General features: G+C 41.7%; 1 protein-coding gene across 1 annotated transcript in view; it reads left to right on the top strand.

Moving 5' to 3' along the window:
• The window catches only part of Kng1 (kininogen 1), a 28,211-nt gene extending 24,402 nt beyond the window's left edge, over nt 1-3,809 (top strand). Inside the window, 3 exon segments of the mRNA XM_074073590.1 lie at nt 1,469-1,546; nt 3,576-3,614; nt 3,616-3,809. Coding sequence (XP_073929691.1) covers nt 1,469-1,546; nt 3,576-3,614; nt 3,616-3,657 — 159 coding nt within the window. The 3' untranslated portion in view covers nt 3,658-3,809.
• The last annotated feature ends 11,630 nt before the right edge of the window (nt 3,810-15,439 follow it).

Below are 15,439 nucleotides of genomic sequence, written 5' to 3'. Positions count from 1 at the left end.
CTTGTCAGGAAGGTGTGCTACTACTTGAGCCACTCCACCAGGCCTTCTATTGTGTTGGGTAATTTCATGACAGGGTCTCACAAACTATTTGCCCAGACTGGCTTCGAACTGTGATCTTCCTGATCTCTGCCTTCTTTAGTAGCTAGGATTGCAGGTGTGAGCCACCAGTGCCTAGCTTAGAGATCTTTTCTAAATGGAGAGAAATCTAGTATTTCTGTGCTGATCTTTCTTTTTATGGTTAGGAAGGAAAGCCGCACCAATCCTCTTGACACTTCTCCCACAATGTCAGTGTCCCCTGACACTGTGAGCTGGTGGTGAGGTGCAGTCCCTGGTGTGAGGCACTAACAGTGTCCATTCACTTCAATTGTGTCTGAGATGCATACAGTACTTCACTGCTCTGCACATCCTGGCAGCTTTGTGAAAAATGCAGACTCACACTCATCCACACTTCTGAATCAGAATCTGCATTTAAAAAAGATCCCCAAGTGATTCATACACATGATTCAAATCTGAAAGGCATTACTTTGCACCATCTCTTTAAGTCTTAAAAGAACCCCAGGAGGTAAGTAGCACTTTCTCTATTGTCAAAGATGAGACACAAAAATTAGAAAGGCTCTGAGGTCCCAGAGTGAATAATAACATTATTAAGTACTTCTGGTGTCCCAAGCACTGCACAGAAAGCTTCATTCACATTTTCCTTTCTTCCTCCTTAGAACCCTGTGAGGTGGGTACTGTTAATACTCCTTTTTTACAGAAGAGTAAAGCTAGTGGTACTTAGAATCAAGTGTAGTTCAAATCAGAACCTACCTTTTTCATCATGATGCTGATTACTTGCCTCCAAAGTCCATATTCTTTCACCTCTGACCACCACCTTCAACCATCACATTCTTATAGGCAGTATAGTGGAAATAACCCACAAATCCAAATTGTTAGTGTAACTTGCCTCTTCTCCCCTTTTCTGGTTTAGGATCTTGTCATGTGTATGTGTATGTCTAATACAACATTACATGCATCTTAATGTGTTTCCACCCAACAAAGTGACCCTGAGTATATACCCCCTATATATTCAGTTTGTAAAGCCACTTTTAGGATAAAAGTAGTAATGGGACAGTGGTAATAGAAGTATTATCCATTAATAAATAGTGTGCATGGCCTTACATAATCCCAGGCTTAGGATATATCCATATTAGGAAGTTCAAACACTCAGTTTTTCCAAATGAACAGAAAACTCTCCAAGTTTATCTTAGAGCATAATTAAGGACAACAATCAATGCCCACAAACGTTAAGCTCAAAAAAGAAAAAAAATATTTTTCCATCTTTTCTAGAAGATTAATATAAGTATTTAAAATCTGGCAAATACATGCCCCATTGCAAAGCACGATAGTGATGGCAGATCTCAGTCTCTAATTTCTTCATTGATAGTGTGGTGTTCACAGTAATGCATTCATCTTAATATTTCCTGTTTAGATTTCAATGATGAAAAGGCCTCCAGGTTTTTCACCTTTCCGAACAGTACAAGTAAAGGAAACAGGAAAAGAAACAACTGTAAGTCCACCCTACACTTCCATGGTACCTGTACAAGATGAAGAGCAGGATGCAGAAAAAGACCAAGGACCCATTCGTGGGCATGAAAAGCAAATAAAACATGGTGTTGGCCATGGGCATAGAGATGAGCATGGCCAAGGTCATTGGCACCAAAAGGGGCATGGTCTTGGCCATGGACAGAAAGAAAAACATGGCCTTGGCCACGGTCACCAACATCATGGCCTTGGTCATGGACATCAGCCTGAATTTGATTACAATAATGTTAAACTCCAAAGCAGACATGGCCCTGACCATGGACATCAAATGGGGCATGACCTAGCCCATGGACTCAAACATAAGCATAAACATGGTTATGGCCATGGAAATCATAAAAATAAAGAAAAAGAGCATGAAAAGCACAATGACTGGAGAACACAGCATTTGGCAAGCTCTTCCGAAGATAGTACCACATCTCCTACACATGCACAAGAGAAGACAGGAGGGACAACAACCAGTCCTTTCCTAGCCCAGCCAGATGTAGCAGTTACCTTTCTTGGCTTTCAGGACTCAGATCTCCTTGAAGCTGGGATGCCTCCCACATCAGCTCCCACAGAAAATGATGATGATTGGATCCCTGATATCCACATAGAACCTGATAGTCTTTCATTTAAGCTGATATCTGATTTTCCAGAAACAACCTCCCCCAAATGTCCTGGACGCCCCTGGAAGCCAATTAGTGGAAATAATCCAACCATGGAAGTGAAAGAATTTCATGATTTCGATCTCTCTGATGCTTTTTCTTAACTTATGCAGTCATGGGTGTTTCTTTACTACTTTATCAATCCCTCTCTTCATTGTCCAAACACAAATATCCTGATACAAGGCACCAAAAACCATGAAGTTTCAGAACAGCCTAGAGAGAAGTGGTCAGCCTCCCCATGGGGACACCATCAATCTCTATGACTACCTAAAACTGTGTGCCAGAGTTTTAAATCCTTTCTGAGTCTTCCTCACAAGTTTTCTGAACTAGTATAGGAAATGGACAAACAAATTTAATGTGCCTTACGACCTACTGCAATTTGCTTCTCTGATGAGGAATGTGTACCTTCCAATGTATATTATCAATTTTCATAGAGATTCTTGCCATTCTGAATAAACTGTGGTATGTGGTCCCTACGCATGTGTGAAAATAAGTGAAGTCAAGAGACTGGATACTGAATTTATTAATGGGCTTAAAATGTTAGTAAAAGATTCCAGATGTCAAAAAGGGATAACAAGAAAGAAATAAGGGTTGGCCAAAGGGAAGAAAAGAGAAAAGTAATTAATTGACTTCTGTTTTCAAGATGGGCTAGTTATATCAAATACGTACTCCCACTTGACCAAGCTGTTCTGAGAATTCCTTTTCTGGGTGTGATTGTTTCTCACGAGTTGATAATTTCTATTTACTCATTAACTACTCTTGGCAACAAGGCTTTCAAACAGGAGTTTTCTGTTTATTTTTTCCTAAGGCGAGAGTGAGTAATCCTTAGCTTTCAGAAGCTCTGAGTTTAATGATAGGGATGAAAACAAAAGGAAGTAATAATAAAAGCAGGCTTGATAAGGCATTTAAAAAAATTAACATCAGAATATCATGAAAATGTGATGAAAACTTTGCTCAGAAATTTTGAGGCAACTCCTCTTAGTTTCACTTTTAAATTACATCATATTTTTTGTTATGACATTGAAAACCATCTATTTTTATGAAAGAGAATATGATTTATACTATAAGGAACACATACATTTTATAGCTTATGCTATACTTTTGCCTACAGAAACAAGATACAGCTTTAAACAGCTACACCTGCCTGTGGATGCATAGGTTCCTGCTATTTCAATTTATTGCCTGCATTTGAGTGCTGAGTTTTTATTTCATTTCACATGTTGTTTGCAGTTTTAAACAAAGAACCAATGATATCAGGAAAAAGTTTACCTTGTCAACTGGCTGCATCACTTTTGAAAAAAAATTGAACTGTAGCATCCAATAATTAATGGAGTTTTACTATACTTACAGAAACACCTACGGTCCTGCGAGTACAAGGGCCGACCCCCAAAAGGCAGGGGAAGAGCCAGCGTCTGAGAGTGAGGTCTCTTGAGCATGGGCAGAATCTTCATGCCTGGCAACAACCTCTGCCAGAAGCTTTGAGCAGAAGGACATGAAGAAACCTGGGATAAAACTTAAGTAGAGAAGAATGCCTTTTTGTCACTCTGTTACTGGGTGAAATAAAGTTCAGACTTGATTAATTAATTCACAGTGTCTCCTTTCAGCCATACCCATCCTGTAGCAAATTCCAGCTGGTCACCATTGCTCTGCCACCAAAGCTTACAACCTCACTTGGGAACACTGTCTACCCAAGGTGGGGATCCTTAGATGGGTCTGGGTCCTCCTTAGCACAAGAGCACCATGGGTGCTAAATGAAAGGTTCTACCAGTCATCTAAATGCTCTCTCTCTCTCTCTCTCTCTGCCTTCCTTCTTCACCCTTTTCCTGATTCCCACGTCAAAGCAAGGAATAATTAGACTTACTATTTTTATAATCTGGATAATTACCAAAAAAAAGGTATCCACCAACTTCTCATCATCAGAAAATATCTAACCTCCTAAAAGTTTAAAGAAAATTTGAAATCTTTCTGCTCCACGTAAAGGAGAAAATAGAAAACCAATGAAACCAAACATAATAGAGATTTAAATTTTTCTTTAATACAAACATTTATTGAATGCCTATTCTAGCCATTTGCTGTACTAGACCACTTACTTTTGGTGTGTAGCCTAACCCTTACAACCACTCTGAGGCCCCATGGTCATTTTTCTTTTGCACTGAGGAAACTTTCATTCTCAGTGTCCTGCCCAGGGTCACATAGTTAATAAGTGACAGAGCTGGCATTCAAACTCAGACCTTTCAGATTCCATTACACCATGTCATTTGGAAACTATCTTATTAATGTTATCATTACCAAAAAACACAGCAAGACCATTTCTGAATCTGAGATGCTCATTATCTGAGCCTCCACCCAAAAAGTTTATTATGAAATACCAAATTGTAGGGCTGGCAGAGTGGCTCAAATGGTAGAGTACCTCACTAGCAAACATGAGGCCCTGAGTTCAAACCCCAGTACTGCCCCACAAAATAAATCAATCCTGCACTGTAGCTGACACTGTTCTGAGTACTGTTCAGAATAAGCTATAATTGAGTAGCACTGAGTTCTGAGACCTAAACCCTTTTCCTTAAAGAGTTCACAATGTCACTAGGAAGTCAGAAGGAAGCATATGAAACAGAGACTTAACCCAAGCCATAATCATTTCTGGAGCAGTGAGTACAACTCACCATTTGGTCAGAAGATGTTGAAGATGGGCAGGTCCAATTTGGGAATATAGGACGAAGCCCAGTTGGGAGTTTAGAGTAAAGTATGCAAGTAGAGCCCTTGATACAGTTCTTGACATGCTCAAAAAGTAACAGATTTTTTGACATTCTGGGTAGCATTAATCAGAATGCAGTCATCCTGATAGCCACGTTTCAGCAGAAGGGTGACCACTCAGGAGTGACATAAGAAGTTGTCATTTTATTTAGCAACAGAAAGTTCTGTATTTCTACCTCCAGCCTTTGTTAGAGAACATAAACCTGAGTTCCCATGGCCCAGCAAGCACCTACATCTTCCCCACTTTTTTTTTTTTTGCCTTGCTGGGTAAGCACTCTACTACTGACCTACAGCCCTAGCCAAATTTCTCTCATCTTTAAAATAGCTGCACTCTCCCTCCAACACCACCTAGGTGTATATCCCTGGTCCTGAAACCACACACTTCATCCATTTCTGCTTTGACTCAGTGTAGGACTTTCTCTTGTCCCATCCAACCCACATTCCTTACATTGCCCAGCCCTAACTTCCCAAGCAGGAAGGCTTTTTTGATGTTCTACCCCACCCTCCACTTCCTGCTAGCCTGGGTCCTACAGACTTGACTCACAGAAAGACACATGCTTTTTGGCCCTGTCCATGTTCATCCTGTACCCGTGCTCCCTATGTGTTGGTGCACTGTGCCTTTACCTGTGGGAGAGTGGATAGGGTAACAATCCAGTCTTCCAGAAGTCCCAGCAAATAGGGTGACAACCCAATTTTCCAGAAGCTCCAGCAGACAGGGTGACCATCCAGTCTTCCAGAAGCCCCAGTGGACAGGGTGACAATCCAGTTTCCCAGAAGCCCCAGCAGATAGGGTGACAACCCAGTCTCCCAGAAGCCCAGTGGATAGTGTGACAACCCAGCCTCCTAGAAGCGCCCAAGTGGCTCTCCCTATAGTGATTTAGCTACCAGAAAGCAAAATATCATCATCAATGTCTTGCAAAAATGCTTTTGTTAAATTGCTTACAGTTGTACCTTCAGCCTTTATTTTACAATAATCACCATTTGAACACCATTCTGTCTTTTGCAAAAATTTGATTGGAAGCATTGCTCAGTGTATTCACCTTATAGGCAGGATGGTGATGTGGTTGAGAACCGGGTTCTGTAGTTAAACAGCTGTGTCTAAAAACTGGCAATTCATTTATCTTCCCAAAGTCCAATGTTTCCTCGATGGCAACGTGAGGTTAATAATATACCACCACACAGGTGTGTTATGGGGGTTAAAAGGGAGAAATTCCTGCAGTTGCAATAATGCTTAGCACACGATAAGCACTCAGTGAGAGTTAGGTATTAGGATTTACTAGGACACACACAAAATAGTTCTCTTAGCATTTACCTCTGGGGATGAAAAATGTTTCCTCTGACAATGAGAAGTGTGTAACACAGCTTACATCCCTTTTGCCTCTGCAGGTATACTCAGGATTCAAATGTTTAATCAGCTTGTATCAAGTGGCTGGTAATAGAGATTCACTCCCTCATTTCCACTTCCTTGTGTTCTTAACTTTTGCTATACATTAGAGTAATCTAGGGAACTTCAGGTCACTTGAACTCAAATTTCTGGGAGTAGTCGTGGACATCAGTAGTTATCAAACATTCTCTGCTGATTCTAGTGCATCCAAGGGTAAGAGCAATTGCTTTGGGCCCTCTCTATTCTCTTTTTAATTATCCAGCTTCACATTGTTTTACTTGATTAATACTTTCAAATCTTCTTGAAAATAAGATTATGAAACTCATGAGAAATGGATGTAAAGAAGGGAGGATGGACAGATAGAAGGATCACAATAAGTATATATGCACTAGAGTTGTCACAGTAAGAATAGCAAGAATATGGAACTGGGAATGTAGCTCAAGTTGTAGAGCCTGCCTAGCAAGCTGGAGGTCCTGAGTTCAAACCCCAGTACCACACACACACGTACCATATATACATACACAAATATCAGGTATAAGACATGATAGTACTCTGTAATGCCAGCACTCAGAAGGCTGAGGCAAGAGGATCATGAGTTTAAGACTAGCACTGGGCTATGCAGTAACTTCCAAGCCAATCTGTGCTTCCTTATGAGACCCTGTATCTCCCCTCAAAAAAAGAACAGCAAGTATAAACCAAGAATGGTAGTACAAACCTATAATCCTAGCACTTAGGACTCTGAGTCAAGAAGATCACAAGTTCAAGGCTAGACCAGGCTACATAGTGAGACTCCCCCATCTGAAAAAAAAAAAAAAAGAAAGGAGGGTGGGAGAAAAAGAGAAGGAGAGATAGACAAAGAGTGAAAGGAAGGGGGGGATGGGAAGGAGGGAAGGAAGGAAGAAAGAAAGAAAGAAAAAAGGAAGAAAGAGAAAGAAAGAAAAAGAGAGAATGAGAGAGAAAGGAAGTGAGTACAAGAAGGGTACAAGTGGCATTTTAAAGTCATAAATCAGTGAATAAATCAAAGATGACAAGAACACTTCCCAGCATAGGTGTCTGAGGGAAAGGTAAGGCCATTGACACAAACAAGGAAACTGAGCATTGGCCTGTGTTCTCTAGTAGCTCATAAAGAGATAGACTGACCTAACATGCACGTAATTTAAGATATCCCAATAGCCAAATGAAGTCAATATACGCATGACATGGAAAACTCTACTACCACCCTGCTCAAATTGATTGAGTCACTTCATTTACTTTGATATTTGTGACACTTGTCTCACAAACAGATTAGTATCTTTAGATATTCAGGGACTGGGCCTGTGGAAAACATGGGAGATTGCAATTGTGACTTCTTATCTTATCAAAAAGAAAGCAAAGAAATTAGTCTTTGAGCCGGGTGTGGTGGAACACACCTGGAATCCCAACATGTGGGGGGTGGAGGCAAGAGGTTCTCAAATTCCGGGACAACATGGGCTACACAGTGAGACCTGTCAAAAAAGTAAGGGAGGGCACCAGTGGCTCACATCTGTAATCCTAGCGGCTCAGGAGGCAGAGATCAGGAGGATCAAGGTTTGAAGCCAGCCCAGGCAAATAGTTTTCAAGACCCTATCTTGAAAATACCCAACACAAAACAGGACTGGTGGAGTGGCTCAAATGGAATTATGTTTTTCAAGAAGTCCTGGGGAACCGAAGGCATGTCTGAAATGGTAGAGTGCCAGCTTTGCAAGTGCAAAGTGCTAAATTCAAACCTCAGTACAGCAAAAAGGAGGGGGAAGAGGAGGAAAAAGAGAAGGAGAAGAATCTTCCCTTGGACTAGGAGTGACAGAGTGCTTGCCTAGCATTCATGAGGCCCTGGGTTTGCTCCTCAGCACCACAAAATAAAAATAAGTAAATAAATAATGGAAATATGATGGCTCACGCCTGTAATCCCAACTACTCAGGAGGCAGAGATCAGGATGATCAAAGTTCAAGGCCAGCCCACACAAAAAGTTAGTGATACCCCATCTCAATAAATAACCCAGGCATGATGGTTTACGTCCGTAATATGAGGTATGCAGGAAGTGTAGGTATGAAGATGCTGGAGGCTGGCTCTGGGCAGAAAGTGTGAGACCCGATGTAAAAATAAACTAAAGAGAAAAGGGCTGGGTACATGCCTCAAGCGATAGAGATCCTGCCTAGCAAGTGGAAGCCTCTGAGTTCAACTTGCAGTACTGCCAAAATAATAATAATAATTTTTAAAGCTGGGCATGGTGGTGCACACCTGGAATCCCAGCACTCGGGAGACTGAGGCAGGAGAATCTAGAGTTCACAGCCAGCCTGGGCTACATAGTCAGACCTTGTCTCAAAATAATAAAATAAAGAAGTTTCTTTGCTCTATGGTTCTGGCATTATCCAGGTTTGGATGACAGGATGAAGCAGCAACTGCTGCTCTCTGAAAGTCACAGGGAAAGAAGCGGTGGGAGACAGCTGCAGAGCTGCGGAGGTCCCTGCTTTGTATGCAGCTCTGCTTGCTGCTACTGGCCAGGCTGACATCAACAGCCATATTAGACTTACCAGGGGCAAAAGCCCTGCACAGGTTTCTCCACTAGCTCCCCTGCGCCAGTCTCTCTGCCAGATGGATGTGCCTGCCTGAGCGCCAATGCTGGCAGAGGCTGGCTAATAACCTTGCTAGGATTTTCCAGCTCCCCTTCCTTGGACCTTACTGTCCTAGCTCCTTCCACAACGAAGATCTAGTTCCTGTGACAAATCCCCTGGGTCACAGTACTCAGGATGGTTCCACTTCCCTGGTCAAGCCTTGACTGAGGAGAGCGTGTACTGATCGTGCAAGAAGCCCTGGTTCAATGCCCAGCACCAGGGAAAAAAAAACCCAGCCCCGTGAACAGTTCTGTTGCTTTCAAATGCAGAACCAGACCCAGCAATGCAAGAACACCTGAGTCTCTCTCAGAAAATGCTTACTGCAGGTGGCTGGGAATGTAGCTCAGTGACACAGTGCTTGCTTAGCACACTCCAGGCCCTGGATTCAATGCTCAGTACGGAAAGAAAGAAAGAAACTCCTGGAAGGTTTCTGAGCCTGTTTCCAGACTTTATCATTCATCAGGTCTATGGTGGGGATCTAGAAGTTGAATTTGTAACAGCTGGCGCTGCTGGTCTGGGGACGGTAGTTTCAGAACCACTGGTGAAGTGCCATAGTTCTCAATCCTGACTACATATTCAAATCACCTGGGCAATTTTTAAAACTATCTTACCAGAAGCATCAGCCCAGGCCTAATAAATCATGTTTTAAAAGCTCTGCAGATGATTTTCAGATCCAGGTCAGAGTTGAAACCACTGATATGACAAACAGTGGCACCAGTTACCATTAATTGCTTGTGTATTGTGTACGGTTACAATTTACAGATCTAACACGTTAGCATACCTACAAATACAATTTTGTTGTTTGTTTTTGTGGTGCTGGTGGCTGAACCCAGGTCCTCAAGCATGCTAGGAAGCACTCTACCATTGAGCCATACCTCCCAGCCCCAGGAAGTCCATTCTGCAGATTAGAAAGATGAGGCTCAGAGAGGTGAGGTAAGATCACATCAGCAAGCATTAGTATGGGAGGCAGAAGTGAACACCACCACAGTCCATGCTCATAGCTGCCAGATGACAGTGCCTCATGGGTCTCAGAGAACCAGGTGCCTGATTTGAATACTGACATTTTCTGGGCATGCAGGAGAGCTGAGCAGGTCAGGCGTAGTAAGTCCTGAGCTCCACATCTCTGGAGGCAGGGATGGAAGGTGTCGTAGGGAAGAGTACCCAGCTAGGCAGGAGGCCCACCCTCCTCCGAAGGTCCAGAGTTTTAGAGTGAGCCCATCTGGAACCTGAGGGCTGCATCATTTGTGGAGCCTATCCAAGGACCAAGAGGAAAAGGAGAAAGACCTGGACACCGACCCTGGCACAGAGCCGCCCTGAAAGTATAATAAGCATACGCCACCTTACTGCATTTCCTCTGTCTTTTTCTGGACATCCATTTTGGCTTGAGCCTGAAATCTTACCCCTCCCAAACAACTTTCTGCTAGTTATTTAGAGTCTATAAATAACAGCAAATAAAAGCCAAGAACATGGAAGACTGAGGCTCTTCATACTTCAGTATTCATTTAATTGTTGAAATACAGTATCAATTTTTCTCTATCCCCCAATCTGTGTATTCTTTCTTTTGTATGTTATTTTACGATGTATACCTTAAGGTTCAATGTGGAAAACTAGAAAATACAGAATAGCATAAAGAAGAAAATACAAATTATTGTAATCACAACAGCCAACAGAAATTACAGTTGAAATTTTAGTTATAACTTTCTAGTTAATGTCTTTCCCCAAATCTTCAGGTATGTGTTTTCCAAAAGGGACACCATGCTGTAAATATAACATGTAATCTTTATTGTCATTCTGTATATACAATTATAATAAACGTGTACAACACCTAATAGTACACTGCAGGAAAACTGCAGTAAGAGAATTCAGTAACCTTGGTAACTGTCACTGTTGTGATTGTTCTACCTGTGGATCCATGAACTAGGTGGAGACCCATCTGTGGGTCATGAGCAGCTGACTCACAAGATGAATGAGTGGTCATTCAGCTTAAAAATGTCACCTTATTCAGGTGAGTGAGGATTCTTGGTGAGTCTGGATCCGTAGCCCAGTGGTGTACCTCGGGGCTAATAGTGGGAAATGGGGTGGCTCTCCAAGAGGAGGCTCCAGGCAAAGCAACCTCTCCTCCTTTGCAGGGAACTGCTGCCCCCGGGAGGCAGAAGCAGAGCTAAGGGCTTTGCGGCCTCAGGACTGCTGGGAGAATGTGTCTTCTCCCCTTAAATGCATTTCTCTCCTTGTCCATGTTGTTACAGGACTTCTGGGTAATTTCAGCTCACCTAAGAGTTTTCTACTTTCTTTTGTTATTGGCTGTGTTCTTTTTTTATTTTTTTCTGAAAGACCACATATGTATCCAGAGAGATCTAGGACCCCAGAAGGGACCCCAGCCTTTCTATAACCTACAGTAGTGCAAAAGCTTTCCACACCTGGAGAACTGGGGTGGAAATGTCCCAACTGACAGCGAACAAGAGCATTCCCTAACGAGACCCTTGAATCAAATAGTTTAACTCATCCATGGGGGAAACTGTAAAATAAAACCCAGGAAAGCAGCTCAAGTACAGTGATGACCGCTAAGATTTCATGTGTGTCTAAGACAAATGACCTTAGATTTAGATTAAAGATTATCAAGAAAAGGAAGACACCAACCAGAATATAAACATTCCAGTGCTGCAACTCTGTGTATGGGTGCCCAGTGGTAAAATGACACTCTGTGACTTTAGGAAATGTATCAAGTAGGTTTCAGAAGCCTGAGACCTAAAAAGGGTTTTGACTAAGAAAAGATGACTTCTGTGTGGGAGGGTCTCAGTTTAGATGAGAGTTAAAACTACATTTAACCAAATAAAAATTTTAAAATATTAATTATGGGGCTGGTGCAGTGGCTCAAGTGGTTAAAGTGCCTGCCCAGCAAGTGTGAGACCCTGAGATCAAACCCCCGTACCACCATAAGAAAAATTAACTAGGATACAAAGATCAATTATTACTAAAAATTTAAAGTGTATATGAATTCCTAATATAGACACTCTCAAAAACACTTTTGGGCGAGGAAAAGAAAAATTTAACTTTCGTTGAATGATCTAGTATCCTTAGTTACAAAATAAAGACAGGCATAATATTTTATTTTATTACAAAATAAAAACAATTAGTCACAAGAAGACAAAGAAGAAGGAGGAGAGGGGAAGGAAAGAAAGAAAAGAGAAAGGAAGGATTAACCCACCAGCCAAGGATTTTGGAAAAACTGGATTAAAGTGGCCAGAAATACTTCTAGCAAAGAAATGGGCAGCAGGACTATGTCTGAGCAGAGGAGCTGAGAGAAAGGGGAATGAGGAAGACTTTTTACCATTTATCCTTTTGGTCTTTTGCATTTTGTATGTTGTATACTTTTACATATTCAAATAGTGAATAAACTAAAGCAACTCCCTTCCCAACTACAATTTTGCATACCTGGCCCATGAGTTACACTTCTTACAGCTTTGTCTGCACATGTGTAATGATGGTACAGAGTTGTTGATAGCTGTACTAGCAAAGGGTGGCTCATAACTGAATGTCCACGAAAGAGGCGTGGTGAAGTGAACTAAGGAAATTCATACAGTGAGATCTGAAGCAGACCTAAGAAAGGAGCGAGGAGTCTGTCATTTACTGACATGGACCTGAAATTCCCAAAATATATCAAGTTAAAAACAGATGCAAAAAAGTAAAGTATGCTACCATTTTGCATAAATAAAAAGCCTGTAAAGAAAGTCCATAAATATGCAATTATGCATTTACTTGCTAACACATTAACAAATGTATCTTAAGGCTATAAAACAAATCAGTATCATTGGTTAAGTCTGGGGAGAATAATTAGGTACAGGGAGACAAAGGTATGAAGGTGACTCATCACTAAATATACCTTTGTAACTTTAAAATTTTAAGGCTTGTGAATATATTACCTTTTCAAAAAATAAGTCAAAAATTAAAAAAAGAGCAGTAGAAAATATAATAACAAAATACTTATAAACACTTCACACATTTAGCAGTACTGGGGTTTGAACTCAGGGCCTCACCCTTGCTAGGCAGGCACTCTACCACTTGAGTGACTTCACCAGCCTTTCTTTGTGTTGGGTATTTTTGAGAGGAGAGTCTTGAGATCTATTTTCCCAGCTGGATTTGAACCACAATCTTCCTGATCTCTGCCTCCCCAGTAGCTAGAATTATAGGCATGAGCTACTGGCACCCGTCTCCAATTATTCTTGTCAGTGGAGAGCCTTTTAAATCTCTGATTATTTCAATAGGAATCACTGCATTACTTGGATAGAATTTTATAACATTCAAGTTTTTTTTCTTTTTTGTGACAGGAGTCAGTTTTTCTTTTTCTTTTTAAAGAGGAGTCAGTTTCTATCAGGAATTTAATATGGTTTATTTATTTTACTGCTATAAAATATTTTATATCAATGATATAAGAGGTATTTAAACTGCTTTTGCTGAAAAGCACTGGCTCCTTACTTGAGCCCATGAATTAACTAAACACAGAAGACAAGCTTGGCATCCCTGCCTCCATTTTGCACCTGCTGTCTTTTGCTCTGAGCCATTCAAGCCATTCTCTCCTGCAGCCACCTTGAATCAAGAAAGGACAGGTACGATGGATAACATGTCTATGACAAAGGACAGAAATTACCACCAAGCAAGGACAGACCACCCCCCAAAGAAGACAATTACCTATAGTGACAAGGCTGCACCCTGGAGCAGAAGTACTTATCTCATGGGAACCAGATTGCTCCCCTCAAGGATGACAGTTACAACTTCTCCAAAACCCCACAGAACCAGAACTGAGATAGTAATCAGGCTACACTTGGACCAGGATTGCTGTAAATATCTACAGGTGGTGTTTTTTGTAGACAGAAATTTCAATTTATTTGGGTAAATACCAAGGAGTGTGATGGTGGATCATATGATGAGAACATTTTTAGTAGTTTTAGAAACTGCCGCACGGTGTTCTGAAGCGGCTGCACTGTTTTGTATTCCCACCAGCAGTGACTGAAAGTTCCTGTTGCTTCACATCCTTGCACCATTCAACTTAACAGCATTCTGGATTTTGGACATTCCAATCAATTGTGTGTGGTTATATTTCATTGCTTTACTTTGTATTTCCATGACTACATACCATGTTCAGCATCTTTTCATGTGCACACTTGCCTTACTTATATTATTTTTGGTGATGTTAGGTCTTTTGCTCATTTTCAGTTGTCATTTCCTATTTTTGGAGAAGTCACTTTTAAAGATTCATAAGCAGTAACTATTAATACCACAGAACTGGAAATGTGCATGTCCTGAAGTTTCAGCGCAATTTGTACACAACTGATTATGTGAACACAAGGGCCTCAAATGAGTAATGATTGCATCATTCTGAGGTTATTGGCGAGGATGTGGGTAACATGCCCTCAAGGGGTTTGCAGAGCAAGAAGATCAAGAACAGAAAGCTAGAGGGGGTCCTGGTGGCACACACCTGTAACCATAGCAACTTGGTAGGCAGAAATTAGGATTGTGGTTCAAGGCCATCCTGGGCAAATAGAAAGTCCCTATCTTGAAAATACTCAGCACAAAAAAGGGCTGGGGATGTGACTCGAGTGGTAGAGCACCTGTCTAGTAAGCATGGCCCTGAGTTCAAACCCCAGTACCGCAGAGAGAGAGAGAGAGAGAAAGAGAGAGAGAGAGAGAGAGAGAGAGAGAGAGAGAGAGAGAACTGAAAGCTAGAGTAACAACTAGAGAAACAGCATCTGAGGGAGAAGGTGAGAGCCACAGAAGAGGAACTCAAGCTGAGACCTTGGTGGGGAGGGCTCAGTGAGGTAGAAAAATGCCTACCTGAGGAAGTTTGAAGAATAAACAAGGGTCAGCACGGGCAGAGGATTGAAGGAATACAAGTAAATGTGAGCAGAAATGCTTCCTTTGGATTGAGAATGAGCAAGTGCTTAGGGAATACCCAATCAGTGGGTTGTGGGATAAGAGAACTCATATTGTAGCAGCTGAGGAATGATCAGGGGATGAGGAAGTGGCCAGCAAAGGAACAACCTACATTTTTAAGGAGTTAACCTGGGAGGGCATAGTGGGGCACACCTGTAATCCGAGATAACCAAGAGGTGTGGCCAACCTCAGGCAACTGTGCAGAACCTATCTGAAAAGCAACTAAAGCAAAAAGGACTGGGGGCATGGCTCAAGTGGTACAGTATTTGCCTGGCAAGGCCAAGGCCCTGAGTTTAAAACTCACTGCTGCAAAAAAAAAAAAAAAAAAAATTAGGGAGGGAAAGGGAAAATAGTTCCAGTTTAAGGGAGACACAAAGTCTGAGGTCCTTTCTTTCAGTACAGAACGTGTTACAGAACATCCCTAGGAAAATCTCCTACTTGGAGCTTGCAATGGGGTTTTGCAGCTTGCCTCCAGGTCTGCCTCTGAATTCTCTGACTGGCCCTGCTTGCCAGGCTGACT

The sequence above is a fragment of the Castor canadensis genome, chromosome 5 (assembly GCF_047511655.1).
Source record: "Castor canadensis chromosome 5, mCasCan1.hap1v2, whole genome shotgun sequence".
Lineage (NCBI taxonomy): Eukaryota > Metazoa > Chordata > Mammalia > Rodentia > Castoridae > Castor > Castor canadensis.
Note: the sequence above shows the minus strand (reverse complement) of the source record. Positions and strands in the feature narration are given on the sequence as shown.